Source organism: Oncorhynchus keta, chromosome 35 (genome assembly GCF_023373465.1).
Source record: "Oncorhynchus keta strain PuntledgeMale-10-30-2019 chromosome 35, Oket_V2, whole genome shotgun sequence".
In the NCBI taxonomy this organism is placed as follows: Eukaryota; Metazoa; Chordata; class Actinopteri; order Salmoniformes; family Salmonidae; genus Oncorhynchus; species Oncorhynchus keta.
In genome coordinates this window covers 76,058,490-76,079,863 of record NC_068455.1, presented here as the reverse complement: position 1 = coordinate 76,079,863, position 21,374 = coordinate 76,058,490, and the positions used below count along the sequence as shown (strand labels likewise).

At 43.3% G+C, this 21,374-nt stretch overlaps 2 protein-coding genes and 6 non-coding genes across 9 annotated transcripts; 6 read left to right on the top strand and 2 right to left on the bottom strand.

The window, feature by feature from the left end:
- The first annotated feature begins 1,139 nt into the window (after positions 1-1,139).
- LOC127916429 (small nucleolar RNA SNORD29) lies at positions 1,140-1,203 on the top strand. The gene has a single exon (XR_008094992.1). It is a non-coding gene; the product is annotated as a small nucleolar RNA SNORD29 (small nucleolar RNA).
- A 257-nt stretch (positions 1,204-1,460) lies between these two features.
- On the top strand, positions 1,461-1,532 carry LOC127916431 (small nucleolar RNA SNORD30). Its single transcript, XR_008094994.1, has one exon. It is a non-coding gene; the product is annotated as a small nucleolar RNA SNORD30 (small nucleolar RNA).
- Positions 1,533-1,904: 372 nt separating this feature from the next.
- LOC118369326 (small nucleolar RNA SNORD31) lies at positions 1,905-1,974 on the top strand. The gene has a single exon (XR_004822566.1). It is a non-coding gene; the product is annotated as a small nucleolar RNA SNORD31 (small nucleolar RNA).
- A 353-nt stretch (positions 1,975-2,327) lies between these two features.
- On the top strand, positions 2,328-2,397 carry LOC118369323 (small nucleolar RNA SNORD31). The gene has a single exon (XR_004822563.1). It is a non-coding gene; the product is annotated as a small nucleolar RNA SNORD31 (small nucleolar RNA).
- Positions 2,398-3,175: 778 nt separating this feature from the next.
- LOC118369328 (small nucleolar RNA SNORD31) lies at positions 3,176-3,245 on the top strand. The gene has a single exon (XR_004822567.1). It is a non-coding gene; the product is annotated as a small nucleolar RNA SNORD31 (small nucleolar RNA).
- Positions 3,246-4,576: 1,331 nt separating this feature from the next.
- LOC118369329 (small nucleolar RNA SNORD31) lies at positions 4,577-4,648 on the top strand. The gene has a single exon (XR_004822568.2). It is a non-coding gene; the product is annotated as a small nucleolar RNA SNORD31 (small nucleolar RNA).
- Positions 4,649-6,801: 2,153 nt separating this feature from the next.
- LOC118368995 (uncharacterized) lies at positions 6,802-10,538 on the bottom strand. Its single transcript, XM_035753509.2, has 2 exons — positions 10,329-10,538; positions 6,802-9,265 (listed from the first exon to the last, which is right to left on the bottom strand). The coding sequence occupies exons 1-2, from the start codon at positions 10,381-10,383 to the stop codon at positions 7,035-7,037; spliced, it is 2,286 nt and encodes a 761-aa protein (XP_035609402.1). The 5' UTR covers positions 10,384-10,538; the 3' UTR covers positions 6,802-7,034.
- A 1,118-nt stretch (positions 10,539-11,656) lies between these two features.
- Positions 11,657-16,983, bottom strand: sb:cb1058 (uncharacterized protein LOC394209 homolog). 2 transcript variants are annotated; one of them, XM_052497767.1, is made up of 4 exons: positions 16,834-16,983; positions 15,143-15,196; positions 14,332-15,111; positions 11,657-12,985 (listed from the first exon to the last, which is right to left on the bottom strand). In XM_052497767.1, the coding sequence occupies exons 3-4, from the start codon at positions 15,058-15,060 to the stop codon at positions 12,845-12,847; spliced, it is 870 nt and encodes a 289-aa protein (XP_052353727.1). In that variant the 5' UTR covers positions 15,061-15,111; positions 15,143-15,196; positions 16,834-16,983; the 3' UTR covers positions 11,657-12,844. The 2 variants fall into 2 exon arrangements, with proteins under 2 accessions (XP_052353727.1, XP_052353726.1); XM_052497766.1 differs by having other exon boundaries at positions 14,332-15,196; positions 16,834-16,982.
- Between the last annotated feature and the right edge of the window lie 4,391 nt (positions 16,984-21,374).

Genomic DNA, 21,374 nt, shown 5'->3' with positions numbered 1-21,374 from the left:
TCCTGGGATATAAACATTGAGTTGTTGTTTTACCTGAAATGCACAAGGTCCTCTACTCTGACAATTAATCCACACATACAATGGTAAACCGAATCGTTTCAAGTCACCTCTCCTCCTTCCAGGGTTTTTCATATTTGAATTTATATGGTGATTGGCATCTCAACCTTCATTTTATTACCACGACAACCAGCAACACAGCTGGTCTTTCAATCACCCACGTGGGTTTAACCAATGAGGAGATGGTTCTATATGCCCGCACGTTGCCTGTTCATAAATGGACCTCTGTAATTTTCCTCCTGGCTGTGTCCTGCTTCTCAGCCCTTCACCTTAAAGGGATACTTCAGGATTTTGGCAGAGGCCTTAATCTACTTCCCAAATCAGTGGATACAATGCGTGTCCATTTATGAGAGAAGTTAAAAGGTAGTTTCATAAGAGAATATTAACTAGCATTAGCGCAGCTATAAAGTATGTGGTTGTCAGCTAGCATGCTAGAACATACCTATAGACTTCCAGTCATTGTGCTAGCTTTAGTTAGCATCGGCTTGCAAAACTACATTTAATTTACCTCGTACTGGACTCTGACATAAGGTCCTCTGCCCAAAATCCCTAAGTATGTCTTTTGTGCACTTGGCAAACGGTCATGGATTCACAGCTAAATGGGGAAGTGCCCTTTGGGGTGGACGTTCAGGATGTGGTAACTGACTCATAAGTGACTGTCTGTAAATGATGATCCTCAAAGACAAGAATATGTCGGATAAATATATATATTTTTTGTGAAGGTAATCTTTGATCTGGTGGGCTCTATTTAAGAACCTTCTATCCTCTCATAGAAGCCAAACCATAACTAATGTTTTGTGATTCCTTCTATAGAATACCTGATTCCAGACCACAAGACTGATGCACAAGACTGATGCGCTTTGTGAAAATCCAGGTTGGTGAAATGTTAAAACACTGACATCATTTGAAATAGTACCCCACTTCCCTTTATAGTGCCCTACCTTAGACCAGGACCCGTGTACTATAAAGGGAATAGGGGGTGACTTTGGATGCAGACTCTTTCACCTTTTGGTTGGCCAACTGTACAAGATGGCTTCTTGGAATGACTGTTTAGTTTCTATGGCTACCGGGATGTGCTACAGTCCCAATGATGATGAACTTAGCTCACTTTGAACCGATGTGAAACGACATGAACTACTGAGTGACTGTATATAGTGCAGCAGTTGGTCATCGATTCCTCAATCGTCACACTAATAAAATGTTTGCCTTTCGTTCTTCAGGGTTTGGGTGCTGTGGTCCGTGGCATTGCAGCGTGGACTCCAACATACTGGTAAGTTGTGGTTCTGAAACTGTCCCAAGTGGTGCTTTATAGTTTATTGTATTGATATTTACACAGCATTGTCAACTTTTACTTGTATAGTTTAGCTGAACACGATATGTTTTAGATCTCCCAACCTTCTGCTGAACATGATGAATATTCTCTTTGGAATCTCGTTCGTCTGAACTCCTGTTGAGAAAAGGAATAGCTGACTTCAGCAGAGGGCTACGTAACCTGTCATAAAGGCTACATATGTTGTGTCTAACCCCCTCCTTGTGCCCTCCTCATATCTGGTCCCCACCCAGACTGTAACCTGAAGCTTATGTCTTCCTAGGTTCTTCTGTATGTGGCTGAACAGGGAGCCGTGGTGCCAACTAGACTGGTGAGTTTTGGTTAATGAGTATGTTTGGTAATTGTTATGGGTTATAGCAACTCAAGACAAAAAGCCGTCTTCAATGTAGTGCTGTTCGACATCTGTATTTTGACTACTCCTTCAGGTCCTGATGGTGGTACCAGACTGGTCACTAGAAGATGCCTGTTACTGAACTACCTCAAGGTGTGTGATCGACTTGACTTCTGTCCTTTATCATGTAGAAGTGATGATTTCCTGTTACCGCCCCAGTCTGATGTTAAGCTGACTGATTGGTTACTGAACTGATCTATAGAGATGGGGCTACTTTTCTGTACTGCATTTTATCACATTAATACAGACTGGCCACTAGCAGGAAGCTCTTTGCTGTGACAGTGAATGAAGGTGTGTAATTCAAGTTATTGTGAGTAGAAGTGTAGCACAACCAGCTGGCAGATTATTTCACTTGTCAACTGCAATCTATGCTACTTCCTGGTGTTCAGACAATGACTGCAGCAGTCTGTCCACTCCTGGCTGAACACGAGGCACGACATGAGGAAGTAGAATCAGCCACTTCTAGTGTGGTGGGAAAATGGACCAAGACGATTCAAGGACCAGACTGAAAAATAGATGTGAAATTAATAATAGTGCCACCTGTTGGTTAGTAGAAGTGATGATTTCACATTACCGCCCCAGTCTGATGTTAAGCTGACTGATTGGTTACTGAACTGATCTACTCTGGCAGTGTGTTCTGGCCCTGGGAACCCGGAGGGGGGGGTCCCTAAGATTAGTTAATGCTGTGCTGTTGACTGGTCTAATGTCTGACCACTAGTTCTTACAATATCACTTAATGATCCCTCAACTCTCCTCCCCCAGTTGATGTCCTTGTGGGTCTGCAGTCTTCAGGAAGGTGTGTATGATTTGTTTTTACAGCATCTTCACTCACTGACCCTGCACCTCTTGAACTTGCTACAAACTCCACCTACCTTCTACCTACTCATTAACATCACTGAGGGAACTACAACTCCCATGAAAGCTTTGCTACAGCACACACCCACCACATGGAACATTCTGGAATGCTGTATGTGATGAGGTCACACAGTAGTTCGTTAGCTTCTGTCCGGTGTTCTGTGGCTGGCATCAATCCAGGTTTCCCATCGGTCCTCCTGTGGGTTGGGCAGACACTGACAAGCCTGCTCTCTGGTGCAATGGGCAGGGGTAAGGTGGGCTGCCTGCCTGGAGGGAGGGTGTCTGGGTGGGGAGCTTGGAGCCAGACCGTGGACCACTGGCTGGATGGCTACAATGACTGACACCAAGTCTGATCTCATTTCAGAATGCTCTGCATATAGTCTGCAGTACCTAATGTACTTCTGCATAATGTTTAATTAGGGATCTGTTCTTCCAGGTCTTGACTGTTCCAGCCTGGCCACTGGAGAACTGTTGCTGTACGACCTCAAGGTGTGTAAGGATCAACTTTCACTTGATCTGTTGCCATTAACTGTCCTTTATCATGTAGAAGTGATGATTTCCTGTTACCGCCCCAGTCTGATGTTAAGCTGACTGATTGGTTACTGAACTGATCTATACTCTAGAGCAGTGTTTCACAATCCTGGTTCTTGGGACAGATGTAAGGCTTCGTTTAGACTGACAGCTCAATTCTGATCTTTCACTTTTTAGTTTTGAATAATCAGACCCTAATGTTGGTGAAACTCTGGTTTCTGAAATACTCTGGGAATACCGCTCAAGCCCAGTTCTTGGGGGAAACACTTGTTGACTGTTTTGGGTCCCCAAGATTAGAATACACTGCTATAGACTGATCTCATGTCTGACTACAAGGTCTTACAATGTCACTTCATGCTTTCCTACTTTCTCCCTCTAGGTTTCTGCCCCTCTGGTTGAGGTCCTGGTGTCTGCAGGGTTTGGAAAGGTGTGACTTTAGACGGAATCTTAACACTCCTTCCACATGAAGCATTCTGGAATGTTGTAAATGATGCAGTCATTTCCACTGACAGTCTGTTGTCAGTTCTGTGTTCTGGGGCTGGATCAAGGTCTGGTCTCCCATCGGTCCTCCTGTGGGTTGGGCAGACACTGACAAGCCTGCTCTTATCCTCGGGGGGCAGGGGTAAGGTGGGCTGCCTGCCTGGAGGGAGGGTGTCTGGGTGGGGCTTGACCCCAGACCCTGGACCGCTGGGTGGCTACAATGACTGAACTAGTGTTCTGATCTGGTTTCAGAATGTTCTGGATGTAGTCTAGTAATCTAAGATGGGGATTATTTGGTTTTAAAACTGTTCTGTTTCTTTAGATCTGGTTGGCTGCTGAAGTGTTGCTGTGCTGGTGGAGTGGGAAGGTGTGTAGTGTTATTATAATACACTGAGTATAGAGGACATTAACACCTTCCTAATATTGAGTTTACCCTCGGAACAGCCTGTTGTCTACAAGGGGTCTGTAAGCGTTCCACAGGGATGTTGGCCCGGGACACAACTGTGGTTCGGCATTGGAGTCTAGTTAGCTGGATGTCCTTTGGGTGGTGGACCAGTGTTGATACACATGAGAAACTGTTGAGCTTGACAAACCCAGCAGTGTTTCAGTTGACACAAACCGGTGTGCCTGGCACCTGTCATACCTCATTCAAAGGATCTTAAATCCTTTGTCTTGTCCATTCACCCTCTGAGTGGTACACAATCCATGTGTTGTGGTTTAAAACCCCTTTAACCTGTCTGTATCTACACTGATTTAACCAGTGACTTCAATAAGGGCTCCCTTTCACCTGGTCAGGTTAATGTATTGACCACTCAGTGGATATGTGTTGTAATGGAAAAGGGGGCAGATCAATATTAGGAAGATGTTAATGTTCTGTTGAATGTTCCTCTTGGATCATCACACTGACCCATGCAATGTGTTCTACACTACAGACTGACGTGATGAGTCATCATTACCGCCCCAGTCTGATGTAACTCTGACTGATTGGTTCATCTCTGATCAAGTCATCTCATACCTTGTGTATTAGTCCCTACAGTATCACCAGGGTTTAATTCTCACACTGTTTTCCCCTCTAGCTCTCCTGTTTTACACCGGCAAGACCTCTTACACTCCTGATTGGTCAGCAAGGAAGTGGGACATCTGGTTGGAACTGGGGGAAACCAGGCCAAGTCAATTCAACCCTGTGACTGTTTTGATGTGTAAATAAATCTACAAATGAATTCTTGTCTTATGTCTGATTTACTACCACCAGAAAGAATCTGGCCATTTTGAATGAACCATGTGGTGTTCTAATTTCAATACTGAACAACGTGACATTTCCTGTCAACTCAAATCTTTACGTCGTTATTCTAGGTGGTTTGAAACACAACGTATCGGTGACTGACATATTTCACTGGCTATAGAAAGTTGACTGACTTCAATTATTTTACGGCTTTGATTTGTTTTTTGAAAGGATGTTGTAGTGTAGCATGTCCAGTCATGTAGTAGGTGTTTACCGCTATGGGGTAGTAGGTGTTTACCGCTATGGGGTAGTAGGTGTTTACCGCTATGGGGTAGTAGGTGTTTACCGCTATGGGGTAGTTTGTAGTAGGCTTCTTTTTTTAAGTATTGTACTGTTAACCTTGCATACTGTTTAATCCTTGACTTGGTCTGCATTACACATGTGCCGATTAAATTTTATATATATTTTTTAAAAGTTTAAATTGGCTTTTAGGAGATATTTTAGCATTAAGTCCTGGGGGTGTGTGGTATATGGCCAATATATCACGACTAAGGGCTGTTTTATGTAAATTATTTAAAGTAGTCATTGTGCATCGCATTGTATGGCATTTTAAGCTTTTAAATCAATTTTGATTGGAAAATCAGAAAGTAATTGTGGGCTGCCTATCCTTCAATCCTACAATGATTTTGGGGCGGCAGGGTAGCCTAGTGGTTAGTGTTGGACTAGTAACCGGAAGGTTGCGAGTTCAAACCCCCGAGCTGACAAGGTACAAATCTGTCGTTCTGCCCCTGAACAGGTAGTTAACCCACTGTTCCCAGGCCAGGCCGTCATTGAAAATAAGAATGTGTTCTTAACTGACTTGCCTAGTTAAATAAAGGTTAAAAAAAAATTAAAAAAATTGAGGGGACTTTATCTTATGAACTATTGGGATGGAGGGACACTGCAATACCATACAGGAGAATTGGGATGGAGGGACACTGCAATACCATACAGGAGAATTGGGATGGAGGGACACTGCAATACCATACAGGAGAATTGGGATGGAGGGACACTGCAATACCATACAGGAGAATTGGGATGGAGGGACACTGCAATACCATACTTCATCTGCTGAAGAGGCGCTGTGAACATGGATACATGACTTCAGGCACAGGACTATTCCTTCATGTTTTTTTGATTTCCCAAGGACAACTGTTAAAATATAACTTATACATGACATTTCCTTTTTGTTGTCTGGTATTACTGCCAGATATTTTGTACTTGTCTCAAGATGTCCGATGTTGATTTTGTTTGTCTTCATCTGTAATCTGATAAGTGAAATTATTCGTAGGCCCAGTCATTCATTGTGGTTTCAGAGGCTACAGTTCAGATTGTTAACCTGTCTGTTCCCAGATCTGTTTATGCTGTCATGTCAACAACTCCTTGCGAAACAGGATAGCACAAACAGGTCTGGGACCAGGCTAACACATTGTAGCTAAAGATTTGTTCTACAGTATATAGGCCTACGTCTAGCCATATACAATGTATAACTGTGGTGTAATTTTGTAAATATTTTTTTATTTCACCTTTATTTAACCAGGTAGGCAAGTTGAGAACAAGTTCTCATTTACAGTTGCGACCTGGCTGTATACTGTTAAGTTAATTACTTCTCATGTTTCGGTGAGCATTCATTGCTTTTCATTATATAGTGGGAAAGGAGTGCTCATCTCAATATGATCTCCTGAATAAATGAAGGATAAATACAATAGCATAACTTCTCCCTATGGTATGTGTGTGTGTGTTGTTGTAAACCTGATGACCAATACAGGACATTTAATTGAAACACTTCCTACATATATCCAGTAGATGGCGGTAGAGACTATGCTTGTTCTGTTTAATCAATGGGAGTAGCAGGTATGCTGCGCAACACAGTTCAGACAAAGACCAACACAACACTATTGAGGACTATTTATTTAAAATATACATATTGTAGTGTACAACAACATAGTGGACATGCACGAACATTAAACCCCCAAAATACTGCATCCATGTCAACATCTAAAAAAACAATACAAATATTAATATCTCTTATCTTTCATTAATCCCCTCAGAACTGTTCCCCCTCAAAAATGTTCCCCTAAGATTTGGTTCCCCTCAAAAAATGTTCCCGGTCCCAGAGATCCGTAGTTCTAAAACCTGCGCATCCATGGAAACCGAGGCCACAACGAGCGGCCCCTGTTCCACAATGACACGGGCTTCTTTACAGCATCAGACGCTTTCTGGTCCTTCTCTTCCTGTTTGGCTTCCAGACTGGTGGTGGTGGAGGGTAGAGCCTTGCTGGGAGAACATGCAGTCCCACATCGGCTCTCTCCTGTGGGTTCCTCAAGCACGGCGGTGGGGGTGGTACTCACAACAACCCCTTCTCTGGTACGGTTGGTGGGGGTCAGAGTAGTGCTGGTGATGTTATCACTGTAGTCAGATAGAACAATGACTGTGTAGTTACCATGGACAGAGCTGCTTTCAGCAGAAGGTACCATGGAGATGCTGCTGCTGTTTCCCTGAACAATCCTACTAACTTCAGTTGGGACTTCAATGTCTGCTGTGCTGTTACCCTGGTTACCTGTCGTACTGACTTCAGCCGAGCCCCAATCATAGTCAGTGTTGTCAATGGTGGTGGTGGGATGGTGACTGGCACTGGAGGTGGTGTTACCACAGCTACAGCTGCTACAGTTGTTCTCTCCGCTCCTATTCTCCTCCTCTTCCTCCAACCCAGAGCCTAGTACCTCTAGTTCAGCATCATCAGCAGATTGGAGGTGGTCACTGTCAGGTTCAAGAGGGGAGGAGGAGGATGAAGAGTGGGCATATTTTTCACTGCTGGCTACATTCACATAGTGGTTAGAGTAACTAGGTTCAGAGTCAATATAGTCAATGTGGTTCAGCACAACAGTTGACTTTGTGGTGCTTTCATTAGGATCCACAGACTCCAAGGAAGGATACCCAATCATAGGAGCCGCAATAGGAAGCACTTCCTGGTTCTCATTCTCGCCACTCTGCTCCACGCTGGTACTAGTAAGCGTAGGTGATGTTGTTCCTTCGTCTCCGCTGGTAACAGTACCCTGGTAGTCATTGGTCACTTCGATGGAATCTTCATATTCAGTGTAGCCAATGGCAGAAGAGGAAAGGGTAACGGCTTCCTGACTTTCATTGTGAGCATTTGCTTCTTCTCTTATAAAGTACAATTTGTCGCTGAAGCCACTAATAGCAACTGAGGATGAGTAGTTGGCCTCAGCGCTAACATTATAGTGACCTGTTATCACAGAGCCATTAGCCTCAGCGCTAACATTATAGTGACCTGTTATCACAGAGTCATTAGCCTCAGCGCTAACATTATAGTGACCTGTTATCACAGAGCCATTAGCCTCAGCGCTAACATTATAGTGACCTGTGATCACAGAGTCATTAGCCTCAGCGCTAACATTATAGTCACCTGTTATCACATAAGCATGATTAATATCGTCGATCAGGGGGTCTGAGAGTGAAGCATCCTGAGCAGTATTAAGATGGCCACTGGCTTCTTCCTCCTCTTCTTCCCGCTCTACCTCCTCCTCTTCTTCCCGCTCTTCCTCCTCCTCCAGGCCCAGCATCAAATCTGTGTTCGGTTCAGCCTGCGCTGCCGTCTCAGTAACTACTGCACTAGTATCTACTGTGACAGTAACGTTAGTGTTGTTACGATGTAAACTAAGACTAGTGTTGCCAAGGTCATCGGTGACCGAGACAGAAACTGTCCGATGAGTGTAGAAGTCAATGACGTCAGGGGCTGACATAGGATCAACGTTTAGATCAGCTAACGGATCACTTGTTTCCAGCACCACCACAGATCCGTTCGGATGAGGACTGTCCTCCAAAGTCACAGAGAGATCTTCAGTGTGGCCACTAGCGTTGCTCTGGCTAATGTTGGTTCCAACAAGAGAGTTGTTTAGCTCAGAATAAGAAACAGCAGAAGAAGAGGAAGGTGTAACATCACTGCTGTTATTCCAACCACTAGCGGTCGCCATTTTAGTTTCGTTGTCTATCCGTTCAGTGTAGCCAACATCGTGAGCTGATGATGATGATGTTTGATCATTGATAAATTGACTGGCATTGAATTTGAGACCACCACTTGGAGAAGTTGTGGATATTGAGTCAAAGTGGTCAGTATAGCTAATGGTTGAAAATCCAGATAGATCAATAATATCTTGATGGGATGGTGTGTTGTGCTGATCTTTGAATGCTGGTGTAGGATTGTGGTGAATTTGGTTCAGAAGATTTGATGGGGAAGGAGTGAAGACATCTTGACTTGTTGAGAGGTCTCCCTGTGGCTCCAATGTGTAGGCAACAGGGATGAGGGGTGCTGCTGGGAATGGGATGTACCTCAGTGACCCTACAGGAGAGGAGGGGAGAAACAATGACTGTACTGTAGTGGGCTGGTTGGGGATGTGACTGAGAATCATAATCTTGAGAACCATACTCTGACTAGGCATGAATACAGAATATCTGGCTAAGTAGTGGCTAAGCATGGCTAAATTGTGGATAAGTAATGGCTAAACATGGCTAAATTGTAGCTAAGTAGTGGCTAAGCATGGCTAAATTGTGGCTAAGTAGTGGCTAAACATGGCTAAATTGTAGCTAAGTAGTGGCTAAGCATGGCTAAATTGTGGCTAAGTAGTGGATACGCATGGCTAAATAGTGGCTAAGCATGGCTAAGTAATGGCTAAACATGGCTAAATTGTAGCTAAGTAGTGGCTAAGCATGGCTAAATTGTGGCTAAGTAGTGGATACGCATGGCTAAATAGTGGCTAAGCATGGCTAAGTAATGGCTAAGCATGGCTAAATTGTGGCTAAGTAGTGGATAAGCATGGCTAAATAGTGGCTAAGCATGGCTAAATTGTGGCTAAGTAGTGGATAAGCATGGCTAAATAGTGGCTAAATAGTGGCTAAGCATGGCTAAATTGTGGCTAAGTAGTGGTCATTGTAAATTCGTATTTACAATGACTGCATACCAAAAGACCTGCGGGAACGGGGCTGGGATTAATAATTTAAAATATATATATATATAAAAAGAAACATCAATGACAATGATCTACATCTAATATAGTAGACAACGTTAACGTTACATCATTGACACACCATAGACTATTGTTTGTGAGTGTTATTAGCTATATTGTGTTTGAGTGATTATTGATAGAGCGGTGTTTGTGTAATATTTTATGGCCAGTTGAAGCATCATAATTTACACACAATTAAATTGCAATAATAACTGGTATTGTCTTCGAGCTAATCTGACAGCTCTCATTTTTCAAACAATCACAGCTAAAATGACACGTTCGTCCTTGCTAGCCTGAGTGTGACACTTGGCTAGCTATAGCTATCAAAGAACCATTAGCTATGCTAACGTTACGTTAGCAAATGTTGCTAGCCAATTAATTATTAACCAAGTTATTTACCTTCATCAAATAGCAATAAGAGGACGCAGAGTATCAAACGATGACGGCAACTCATCGTCGCCAGTTCAAATCAACAGAGATATTATTATTATTATTAGCAGAATTTGTAAAAAATAAATAAATAATAATAATAATTATCAACTGAAACAGTTTAGCTACTGCATCATTTTCTCGACGGAAAATACTTTTTATTTGAATACACCAATGAGGTCAAAGAAATATAACATTGTGCATTTTTATTGGTTACTTCAAAAGATTCTAAATTACTGTAGTAACAGTCGCTAGGCGCTGTCGACAAACGTTCTGTCTGTCGCGACATGGCTGGAACACTGGAGTCATTTACTTCATTTGGCATCTTTGATATCGTTATACCGCCCTACCAAGCAACAACAAAAAAGCAGTAACTTCTAATTTGGTCGAAAATGAGTTAATTACACTTAGTCTAGTGTATTGTGTTTGGGAGAAAATTGGGGTTTCATATTAGCAGTAACAGCAAAAATGTATTGTGAAACTAAGGTAAATTGCAGTAACTTAACATACTGCTTTATAACTTGGTTTTAACCGGCCCGTGGCTGTATAGTTAATGCCTTTTACCTTGATATCATCATATCATTGTATTCTGATAGTGACACAATCACACCTGTATGACACTGACTGACAGCTACATTGCTAATCTAGGGATACAAGGCACAGCATTGCGGTGTGGAAAGGATGGTTGAATTTGCTCTGAAACGCCGACAATCCAGACACTGGTAATAACTAGCGAGCTAAGTAGATCTGAAAATATAATTAATTAGCTAGCGACCATAGACTAACAATGCCACCGGCTCCCATAAGAGGAGATCTGCAATTGATCTGCAATCTATTAGCCCAATAATGAATTATATCCTGAAATTTCATTTGATGGTTTCTTTGAATCAGTACACCACACACACGACAGCCATCTAGCTGGAGCTGACCAAAATGTAAAACAACCTACCTAAATTAGCAATATATTTGTGCTACCTGCTCCCACAAAAGGCGATCATCAATGTATACTAGCTTCAATCTATTATCCCTATGATTAATATAATACCTATAATTTTATTCAGACATTTTATTCAGACATTCAATGTGTTATTTGAATCAGTAACGTTACACCACACACACGATCGATAGCCAGCTGACAGTCAATTAGACGCGCACCCCATACAGAGGGTGCGTTCGTTAATTCACCCTGGAGTGCCAGAGGCTAAAGCTAATGAGCAGTTACCGCCTTTTGCCTCTGTAGGGCAGTATACAGCTGACCAAAAATGTTATTTTCTTAGGAGGATGAAGAACAAAATATATTTGAGAAATTATATTTTATTTAAGGACAAAGGCTACAAAGATGGCACAAGTAATACAAAGCATTGATTTTTAAACTAAATATAACAATTTAGTAATTCAAGTGCAACACAGAAAACAAACCATTCTCCACCAGCTCAGTATAGCTCTCATATAATCCTGAGCTTGACTTCAATGCTGCAAGAGAGAGATATTATGTTGTGATTTAAGCCAATAATTAAAAATAAATAAACTCTTTGGTAAGATATTATTGAGAGAGATTACACAGAAATGTGTGAAAACTGATCATATAGTAAATACATTAACATGAATAAATAATGTATTAAATGTGTGTTGTGTGCAACCTCCTTTTAGACAAAGTCAGAGGACCAAAGTTTGAGACCGTTTTTTTCGTACCCTCATGTCCCCCATAGTTAGTTAATTTCATGGTATGTAAACGTTCTCTTTTTATGAAACAAACATAACACACTTGGGCTACGTTCATTAGGTACATGGATAGTGAAACATACGTTATCAGGTCTCATCTTGGGCTACGTTCATTAGGCACATGGATAGTGAAACATACGTTATCAGGTCTCATCTTGGGCTACGTTCATTAGGCACATGGATAGTGAAACATACGTTATCAGGTCTCATCTTGGGCTACGTTCATTAGGCACATGGATAGTGAAACATACGTTATCAGGTCTCATCTTGGGCTACGTTCATTAGGCACATGGATAGTGAAACATACGTTATCAGGTCTCATCTTGGGCTGCGTTCATTAGGCACATGTGTAGTGAAACATACTTTATCCCTCAGGTTGCACAACACTGAAACCACCCTGCAGACGGTCCTCCAGAGAGGTATGAACTTGAGGAAGTAGTCAACCCATTCCCTATTTAGTGCACTAGTACAATAGTGTGCTATTTTGAAATTCAGAATAAGAATGAGTTAAACTTTGTGTACTTCCTGGTGTTAATCGGGTGCTGTTCATATTGATCATTGATAAACCCGTATGTACTAGATCAATATCACTGCTTGATTAATCAACTGAACCATACATTGAGGTGAACACAGGTCATTTGCGTTGAGAACACAAACGGAACGCTCTGTCCAAGCCAGCCTCAATCTCAAATTACAATATGGGCGTTACATAACCTGATTGGAACAATTGCAGTTTACAGATTAGATGAACAGGTTTGTGAATCCTATCTGTAATCTGCTAATGCTGAGGAATGGTGCATCTCCCTTGATGGTGGCGGTGATGATGATGAGTCAGGTGTGAGCGTCACGCTGTACAGGTTAGTGACGAAGGTCTCCCACCCTCGACGGAACGCTCGGTCGAAAGTCTGAAGGGGATAGAATGAATAATCGATACAGGTGACCAAGAAAACATTGTTTGATTGATATTGATTTTAAAAAAACATTGTTAACAAATGTGTTCACACAAGAAAACATTTGAATTGGAACATGATCCAGTCGAGATCAGAACAAGATAACTTGGGACGTCCCAGTTTGTGTGTTCAGAGTGGATGTGTATCATTATTCCTTTGATGTAGTTATATGTTGTGTTCATCCTGGTCTCTTTCTTATGACATGACCCCTGACCTCTGTGTAATCAGGAAGAAATATTGGCCTGGTGGTTTCTGGGTAGGAGCGAGGGATGATCGCTAGTGCCCCCAAACAATGATCTGTGGTCAGATAGTAAGGCACAGGAATGACACCTGTGTGCGTGTGTGTTCTCCCCGCTGATGGAGAAGAAAGAGAAAGACAGACAGGGGGAGGAGAAAGGCCCAGGGTTGTTCCTAAATAATGTGTGAGGAGATGTGGAGGGAGGGGAGGGGGGGAGAGACGTGAAGGAAGGGGGGATGAGAGGGAGAAGAGTGGGAGGAAGGGGGAGGAGAGGAGGATGAGGAAGGCAGATGATAAAGAGAGAGACAGATCAACAGGCAGGCAGGAGGGAGGGAACATTTCCCAATGTGGAGTAGGAGAGGAAAGGGGGATGGATTCATAAAGCAAACAGACAACATCTTAGCTTTAGGGAGGGGAGGGGAAGAGAAGAGAGGGTCGCAGGTGGGGAGAACAGGTGTGTCACCTGATACTAGCTGAAGAGTTGTCCTGGGACTATTACAATAGTGATAATGTTACTATAGCTATAATATTACTAGTGCGATAATGTTACTATAGCTATAATATTACTAGTGCGATAATGTTACTATAGCTATAATATCTGTTTTTGTTTTTGGCACAATAGGTCTAACTATCAACTGAATAAAATAAGAAATAGATTTTCAAAATGGCCTACAGAGTTAATTTAGCATTTGGGCTCATGGGGTGGTTGACGTACACAGATCAGCCATTGGACTCTGACCAGACCGTTAATGATATGGGCATAGAGGGTCATATAAATGTTTCCATAAATAACTAATTACTGGCTGCTATTCTTGGAATGTAACTGTGGAACGTGGAACCTGGAACTTTAACCCATTGTTCCTCCCTCTAGGAGAATTCCACAGGGAGGGGAGGGGAGGGGAGGGGAGAATGTGTTAAGTCATCCGTGTCCTGTCTGTTAAAATGGAACTGGGTAAGAAGGGTACACCTGGATATTACTGCTGCTGCTACAACATTAACAAGTGGAGGTTTTCCAAGGGTACCTGGAAGGCAAAACACACACCATCCTCTCTCGTTCTCTCACCTTGCGGTAGTTCTTCAGCGTGCTCCTCTTCCTCATCACCTTCATCTCCTCCTCCTTCTCTTCTTCCCTCCCTCTCTTATTGTCCTTTATCAGAACCTGGTCATCCGCTTCTTCTCTGCTCGCAAAGTGGACCAGCGTCCTCTCCTCTTCTGTTCTCTCTTTCTCCCTCTGTCCTTCTTCAGTCTCTACCCTCACCTCCACCTCCAGGACCTCCAGGACAGGGGTTTGTGTCTCCATCTCCGTACCCATGTTCGGGCCCTCCTCCCTGGGGGAGACCGTCAGGGGCTCGGCCCCCTGTTTCTTCCCGGTGCTTCTCCCCCAGCGGCTCCTTCTCACTTCCACCGCAGTGACCTCCAGGACAGGGGCCTCAATCTCCGTACCCAGGATCTGGTCCCCCTGCCTAGGGGAGATCGCCTGGGGTTTGGCCTTCCTGGAGCTTCTTCTCCAGCGGGAGCTGAGCCGGCTGGGTTTCCTTCGGAGGAGAGTGGTGTCGTCATCTTCCATCATTCCCTCGTTGAAGTCAAACACCCCAGCTTCTCCCCGGTCCGTCTCTCCCCGCGTAGAGAGCTCTGTGGCTGGGCACGATCCCCCCCAGTCCCCCTCTCTCCCCCGCTCCTCCTCCTCTCCTCCCATCTCGGGCTCATCCAGGCGACCGTAGAACCCAGAACTCTTGTCCAGGTACTTTGGAGACCTGACGGAACCGTTTCTGGGACTCTTTCCGATCGCCATCTTTTCTTTTTTTATTCTCTCCTTCTCTTCTCTTTCTTTTGTTTCTCTCCTTCTCTTCTCTTTCTTTTGTTTCTCTCCTTCTCTTCTCCTTCGCGATGCAATGTATCTCTCTGTTGTTGTTTTTATGTCTTTAAAGCTGGGTGAGAGAAAGGGGGGTGAGAGAAAGGGGGGTGAGAGAAAGGGGGTGGAGAGGGGGAGAGAAGGGGGGGGAAAGAGAGAGAAAGGGGGTGAGAGAGGGGGTGAAGAAAGGGGGAGAGAGAAAGGGGGAGAGAGAAAGGGGGTGAGAGAAAGGGGGGGGAGAGAGAAGGGGGAGAGAGAAAGGGGGTGAGAGAAAGGGGGAGAGAGAAAGGGGGGAGAGAGAAAGGGATTCATGTCTTAATGTAGCTCTTCCAGATAGATGATCTCATTCTCTGTACTATAGAATTGCATAGACAGTTTACACACACACACACACACACACACACACACACACACACACACACACACACACACACACACACACACACACACACACACACACACACACACACACACACACACACACACACACACACACACACACACCAAAGGTTGTGGACGGGTGGTTTTTGATTCAGTATGAAATAAGACGGAAAGAAGCATTGTGCTGGATGAGATACAACAGTAATGTGCCAGATAATATTTATCTGTGTTTATCTGTCACTCCATCTCTCTCTGTCGCATCATCTCATCTGGGTGACAGAGAGTTCACTGTGTGTGCCTGTGTGCCACCTCTGTGTGTTCAATTTATGACAGAGATAACAGGGACTCCTGGTTCCAGACTCACTCAGACTTTGACTCTTCGCTCTCGAGTTGGAGCCTCAAACACTGGCAGCTTCCACGCACCCTATTTCCTAGGTAGTGCACTGCTTTTAATGGGCCCTGCTCAAAAGTAATGCACTAAATAGGGAATCTGGTGCCATTTGGAACGTAGACCTATGAGTCACTTCATGACTATCTCCATGACAACAGGTTATAACTGTATGTCTGTCTGTATATATCTGTCCATATATATCTGTCTGTATATATCTGTCTGTATATATCTGTCTGTTTATATATCTGTCCGTAATGATCCGTCTGTATATATCTGTCTGTATATATCTGTCTGTATATATCTGTCCATATATATCTGTCTGTATATATCTGTCTGTATATATCTGTCTGTTTATATATCTGTCCGTAATGATCCGTCTGTATATATCTGTCTGTATAAATCTGTCTGTATATATATGTCTGTATATATCTGTCCGTATATATCTGTCTGTATATATTTGTCTGTATATCTATGTCAATGTTATTAACTCAGACTGTTGTCAAACCATTTCATATGAAAACTCATAGACACGTAAAACAGTATCTAAACGTTTCCTTCTGTTTTCACTAACTGTAACATGTGAACCATGTGATTGGTTATTAACATTGACATAGATATACGGACCATGTGATTGGTTAGAGATTTACAAATGCTTGTCTGGTTAGAAAATCTTCTTTGGATTTTTGTCAAAATCGCTAATATTGGTTTAACGTGGAGGTAAATCAGGACTCCAACGCATTACTCAGTCAGACAACATAACAGCATTTATACATAACTAACATACGTTAGTGAATACTGGAAAGTACAGAGTGAGAGAGATGAAAGAAAGATAGTGAAAGAAAGAGAGAATGATGGAAAGAAAGATAGTGAAAGAAAGAGAGAATGATGGAAAGAAAGACAGAAAGAGAGAAGGAGAGATGAGAGAGCGTTCTCTCTCTTACCTGCTGTGTCTCTGTGTTCCTGGGCGATCTTCTCTATGTGTTCTGAGTGCCTGTTGCTTTGGGAACTCTTCTCATATCTCCTCCGTCACACACCCTGCCTGAACTTGCTGTCACCAGAGCAAAAAAAAAAAAAAAAACACCCACACCATCTCTCTGACACTCACAAGCCTGATGGAGGACTGGTTGACGTACACACTGACACAAACACAGATAGATAGGGAGTATAAGAGATAACTACATTAGGGCCCTCTGGTCAAAAAATAATGCACTGTGTAAGAATGTATCCACTGACACACATAGATACCCAGTACTGTTGTTAGTTCTGAACAATCATGACGATCATACTAACTGTTACACGGAACACCCTGACTAGATGTCTTACATGATCAACATGTTCTCTAGAGATATATAGTACCACACATAACTAGATTGATGGTACAGCAACTGTTGTTACACTGTACTAATTGGTATATCTAACTTACTCGTGTGCACGTGGTCGTCTCAGCACTCACAACTAAAATCAGGCACATGAGACTATTGTATACACATAAACAGATTAAGATGTAAGTGTGAGGGTCAGTTTGGTCTGTTGTGAGGGTCAGTTTGGTCTGTTGTGAGGGTCAGTTTGGTCTGTTGTGATGGTCAGTTTGGTCTGTTGTGAGGGTCAGTTGTGACAGTTAGTTTGGTCTGTTGTGAGGGTCAGTTTGGTCTGTTGCGAGGGTCAGTTTGGTCTGTTGTGAGGGTCAGTTTGGTCTGTTGTGAGGGTCAGTTTGGTCTGTTGTGAGGGTCAGTTTGGTCTGTGTGAGGGTCAGTTTGGTCTGTGTGAGGGTCAGTTTGGTCTGTTGTGAGGGTCAGTTTGGTCTGTGTGAGGGTCAGTTTGGTCTGTGTGAGGGTCAGTTTGGTCTGTGTGAGGGTCAGTTTGGTCTGTGCGAGGGTTAGTTTGGTCTGTGTGAGGGTCAGTTTGGTCTGTTGTGAGGGTCAGTTTGGTCTGTGTGAGGGTCAGTTTGGTCTGTGTGAGGTTCAGTTGTGACAGTTAGTTTGGTCAGTTGTGAGGGTTAGTTTGGTCAGTTGTGAGGGTCAGTTTGGTCTGTTGTGAGGGTCAGTTTAGTCTGTGTGAGGGTCAGTTGTGACGGTTAGTTTGGTATGTTGCGAGGGTCAGTTTGGTCTGTTGTGAGGGTCAGTTTGGTCTGGTGTGAGGGTCAGTTTAGTCTGTGTGAGGGTCAGTTGTGACGGTTAGTTTGGTATGTTGTGAGGGTCAGTTTGGTTTGTGTGAGGGTCAGTTTGGTCTGTGCGAGGGTTAGTTTGGTCTGTGTGAGGGTCATTTTGGCCTGTGCGAGGGTTAGTTTGGTCTGTGTTAGGGTCAGTTTGGTCTGTGTGAGGGTCAGTTTGGTCTGTTGTGAGGGTCTGTTGTGAGGGTCAGTTTGGTCTGTGTGAGAGTCACTTTGGTCTGTGTGAGGGTTAGTTTGGTCTGTTGTGAGGGTCAGTTTGGTCTGTTGTGAGGGTCAGTTTGGTCTGTGTGAGGGTCATTTTGGTCTGTGCGAGGGTTAGTTTGGTCTGTGTTAGGGTCAGTTTGGTCTGTTGTGAGGGTCAGTTTGGTCTGTTGTGAGGGTCAGTTTGGTCTGTTGTGAGGGTCAGTTTGGTCTGTTGTGATGGTTAGTTTGGTCTGTTGTGAGGGTCAGTTTGGTCTGTGTGAGGGTCAGTTGTGACGGTTAGTTTGGTCTGTGTGAGGTCAGTTTGGTCTGTTGTGAGGGTCAGTTTAGTCTGTGTGAGGGTTAGTTTTGTCTGTTGTGAGGATCAGTTTGGTCTGTTGTGAGGGTCAGTTTGGTTTGTGTGAGGGTCAGTTTGGTCTGTGTGAGGGTCAGTTTGGTCTGTTGTGAGGGTCAGTTTGGTCTGTGTGAGAGTCAGTTTGGTCTGTGTGACGGTTAGTTTGGTCTGTTGTGAGGGTCAGTTTGGTCTGTTGTGAGGGTCAGTTTGGTCTGTTGTGAGGGTCAGTTTGGTCTGTTGTGAGGGTCCGTTTGGTCTGTGTGAGGGTTAGTTTGGTCTGTGTGAAGGTCAGTTTGGTCTGTTGTGAGGGTCAGTTTGGTCTGTTGTGAGGGTCAGTTTGGTCTGTGTGAAGGTCAGTTTGGTCTGTGTGAAGGTCAGTTTGGTCTGTTGTGAGGGTCAGTTTGGTCTGTTGTGAGGGTCAGTTTGGTCTGTTGTGAGGGTCAGTTTGGTCTGTTGTGAGGGTCAGTTTGGTTTGTGTGAGGGTCAGTTTGGTATGTGTGAAGGTCAGTTTGGTCTGTTGTGAGGGTCAGTTTGGTCTGTTGTGAGGGTCAGTTTGGTCTGTTGTGAGGGTCAGTTTGGTCTGTTGTGAGGGTCAGTCTGGTGTGTTGTGAGGGTCTGTTGTGAGGGTACAATACAAACTTGTAATTTCATATACAAGAGTTATTTGAATAGTACTCGTGTCGCTCCTTTGGTATCCAAAGGAATGTGGTGTGTGTGTGTGTGTGTTTGGGATGTAAAACAAGGGTGTGAGCACTGAGTATTTCTTCATCCCAGGTTCTTTACCACCCAGATAATTACCCTATCCCTTTGTCTCTACCACATCTACCACACACACGAGGCAGCATGGCCTTGCTCTGTTAGGATGTGGTGTGCCACTTACTGTGATCCAACATGTCGTGTGTGAATCACAGGATCAAACCGTGTGTGTGTCATCTGATTCATGGCCACTAGTCTGATTACTCACCTGACAACGCACCCACACCGCAGGGGAAGTTGGAGAGAGAGAGAGGGATTGAAATTCCATATATGGTCATAATCACTATACACTCCCACCGGAGTGGGCGGAACAGCTGTCAATCAAAGACCCAGCTGTGTTCAGAAGCTATAGGACAATTAGGGTTCCGGAACACAGGAAGAGACTAAGTCACCAGTTACCGTTTATGTTCCAAATGGCAAGCTGTACCCTACATAGTTCACTACTTTTGAACCAGAACCCTATGGGCCCATTTTAGCTCCATTTGTTGTTTTGGGTCTTTACTCCAGCACTGAAATAATACAATGATTATGAGGTTAAGGTGCAGACTGTCAGCCTTAATTTTAGGGTATTTTAATCGTTATCGGGTGGACTGTTTAGAAATTACAGCATTCTTTTTGGGGGGGGTCAGTTTCAACATAGCAAATAGATTGCAGCTTCCATCAATGTCATTGTCTGCACCATTTCCAATTTTCAATATAATATATATATAATTGTTTTTCAATATTTATTTCCTTTATTATATTCCCCTAACCCTGCCACCCCTCTCCTAATTGGAGTAAACTAATGAACAACACTTAGGCTTCTACTTCCAGCTTATACACACTATACATTTTACAGACACAGTATATTTTACATTAGTTATCTTGTTTTTACTCCCATCCTTCAGCTACCCTCAACCCCTCCCATCTATCTCTACACCATCCAGTTTTGATTTATATTTTCCATATATTTCCATATACACTCAATGACTACATCAAGATTGTGATTCTACACATTTTTGGGATCTATTTTCTGTTTGTTTTGGTTGTTACAGATTATTTTGTGCCCATTTGAAATTAAAGGTAAATAATGTATTTTAACATTTTGGAGTCACTTTTATTGTAAATAAGAACACTACCACTACTTTTTACGTTATTACCTGCAGTGAATTTGTGCAATACAGTACCTTAGGACAGGGCTCTCCAACCCTGTTCCTGGAGAGCTACCGTCCTGTAGGTTTTCGCTCCAACCCTAATCTAGCTCACCTGATTCTAATAATTAGCTGGTTGATAAACTGAATCAGGTTAGTTACAACTGGGCTTGGAGCCAAAACCTACAGGAGGGTAGCTTTTAGGAGATAAAGCAGGTTGCCTTTTTCCTGTCACAGTATTTCAAAATATGAAGCTTTACCATAGTTCCCCAGAACAGTTGAGACAGTCAGGTGTTTGTTTGTAAACAGCACGACGGGAGAAAGTGAGAGCTGGTGAATCCACAGCATTCTATTGGTCAGTCTCTGTTGTGCGATGCACGTGATGTGATGAAGTTACACTTATATACAACCTCCCGTTATTGTAATGGTGAGAGGTTAGCATGTCTTGGGGTATGCTAACCTCCACTGTTATTGTAATGGTGAGAGGTTAGCATGTAGCATGTCTTGGCGGTATGCTAACCCCCAATTAATGTAATGGTGAGAGAATAGCATGTCTTGGGGCTATGCTAACCCCCCCTGTTATTTTAATGGTGAGAGGTTAGCATGTCTTGGGGGTATGCTAACCCCCACTGTTATTGTAAGGGTGTGAGGTTAGCATGTCTTCGGGGTGTGATATTCGTGCGTCTAACTTACTCACTACTCACTAAAATACCCTCAGATTAAAACTGACGGTCTACACTTTAACCTCAGTTATTGTATCATTTCAAATTAAGGAATGCTGGAGTACAGAGCCAAACCCAACAACAAATGTGTGTCACCGTACCAATAATTTGAGCTCACTGTATATAGTAAATAGGGGGCCAACATTTGGGACTCAAGGAACAGGGTTTA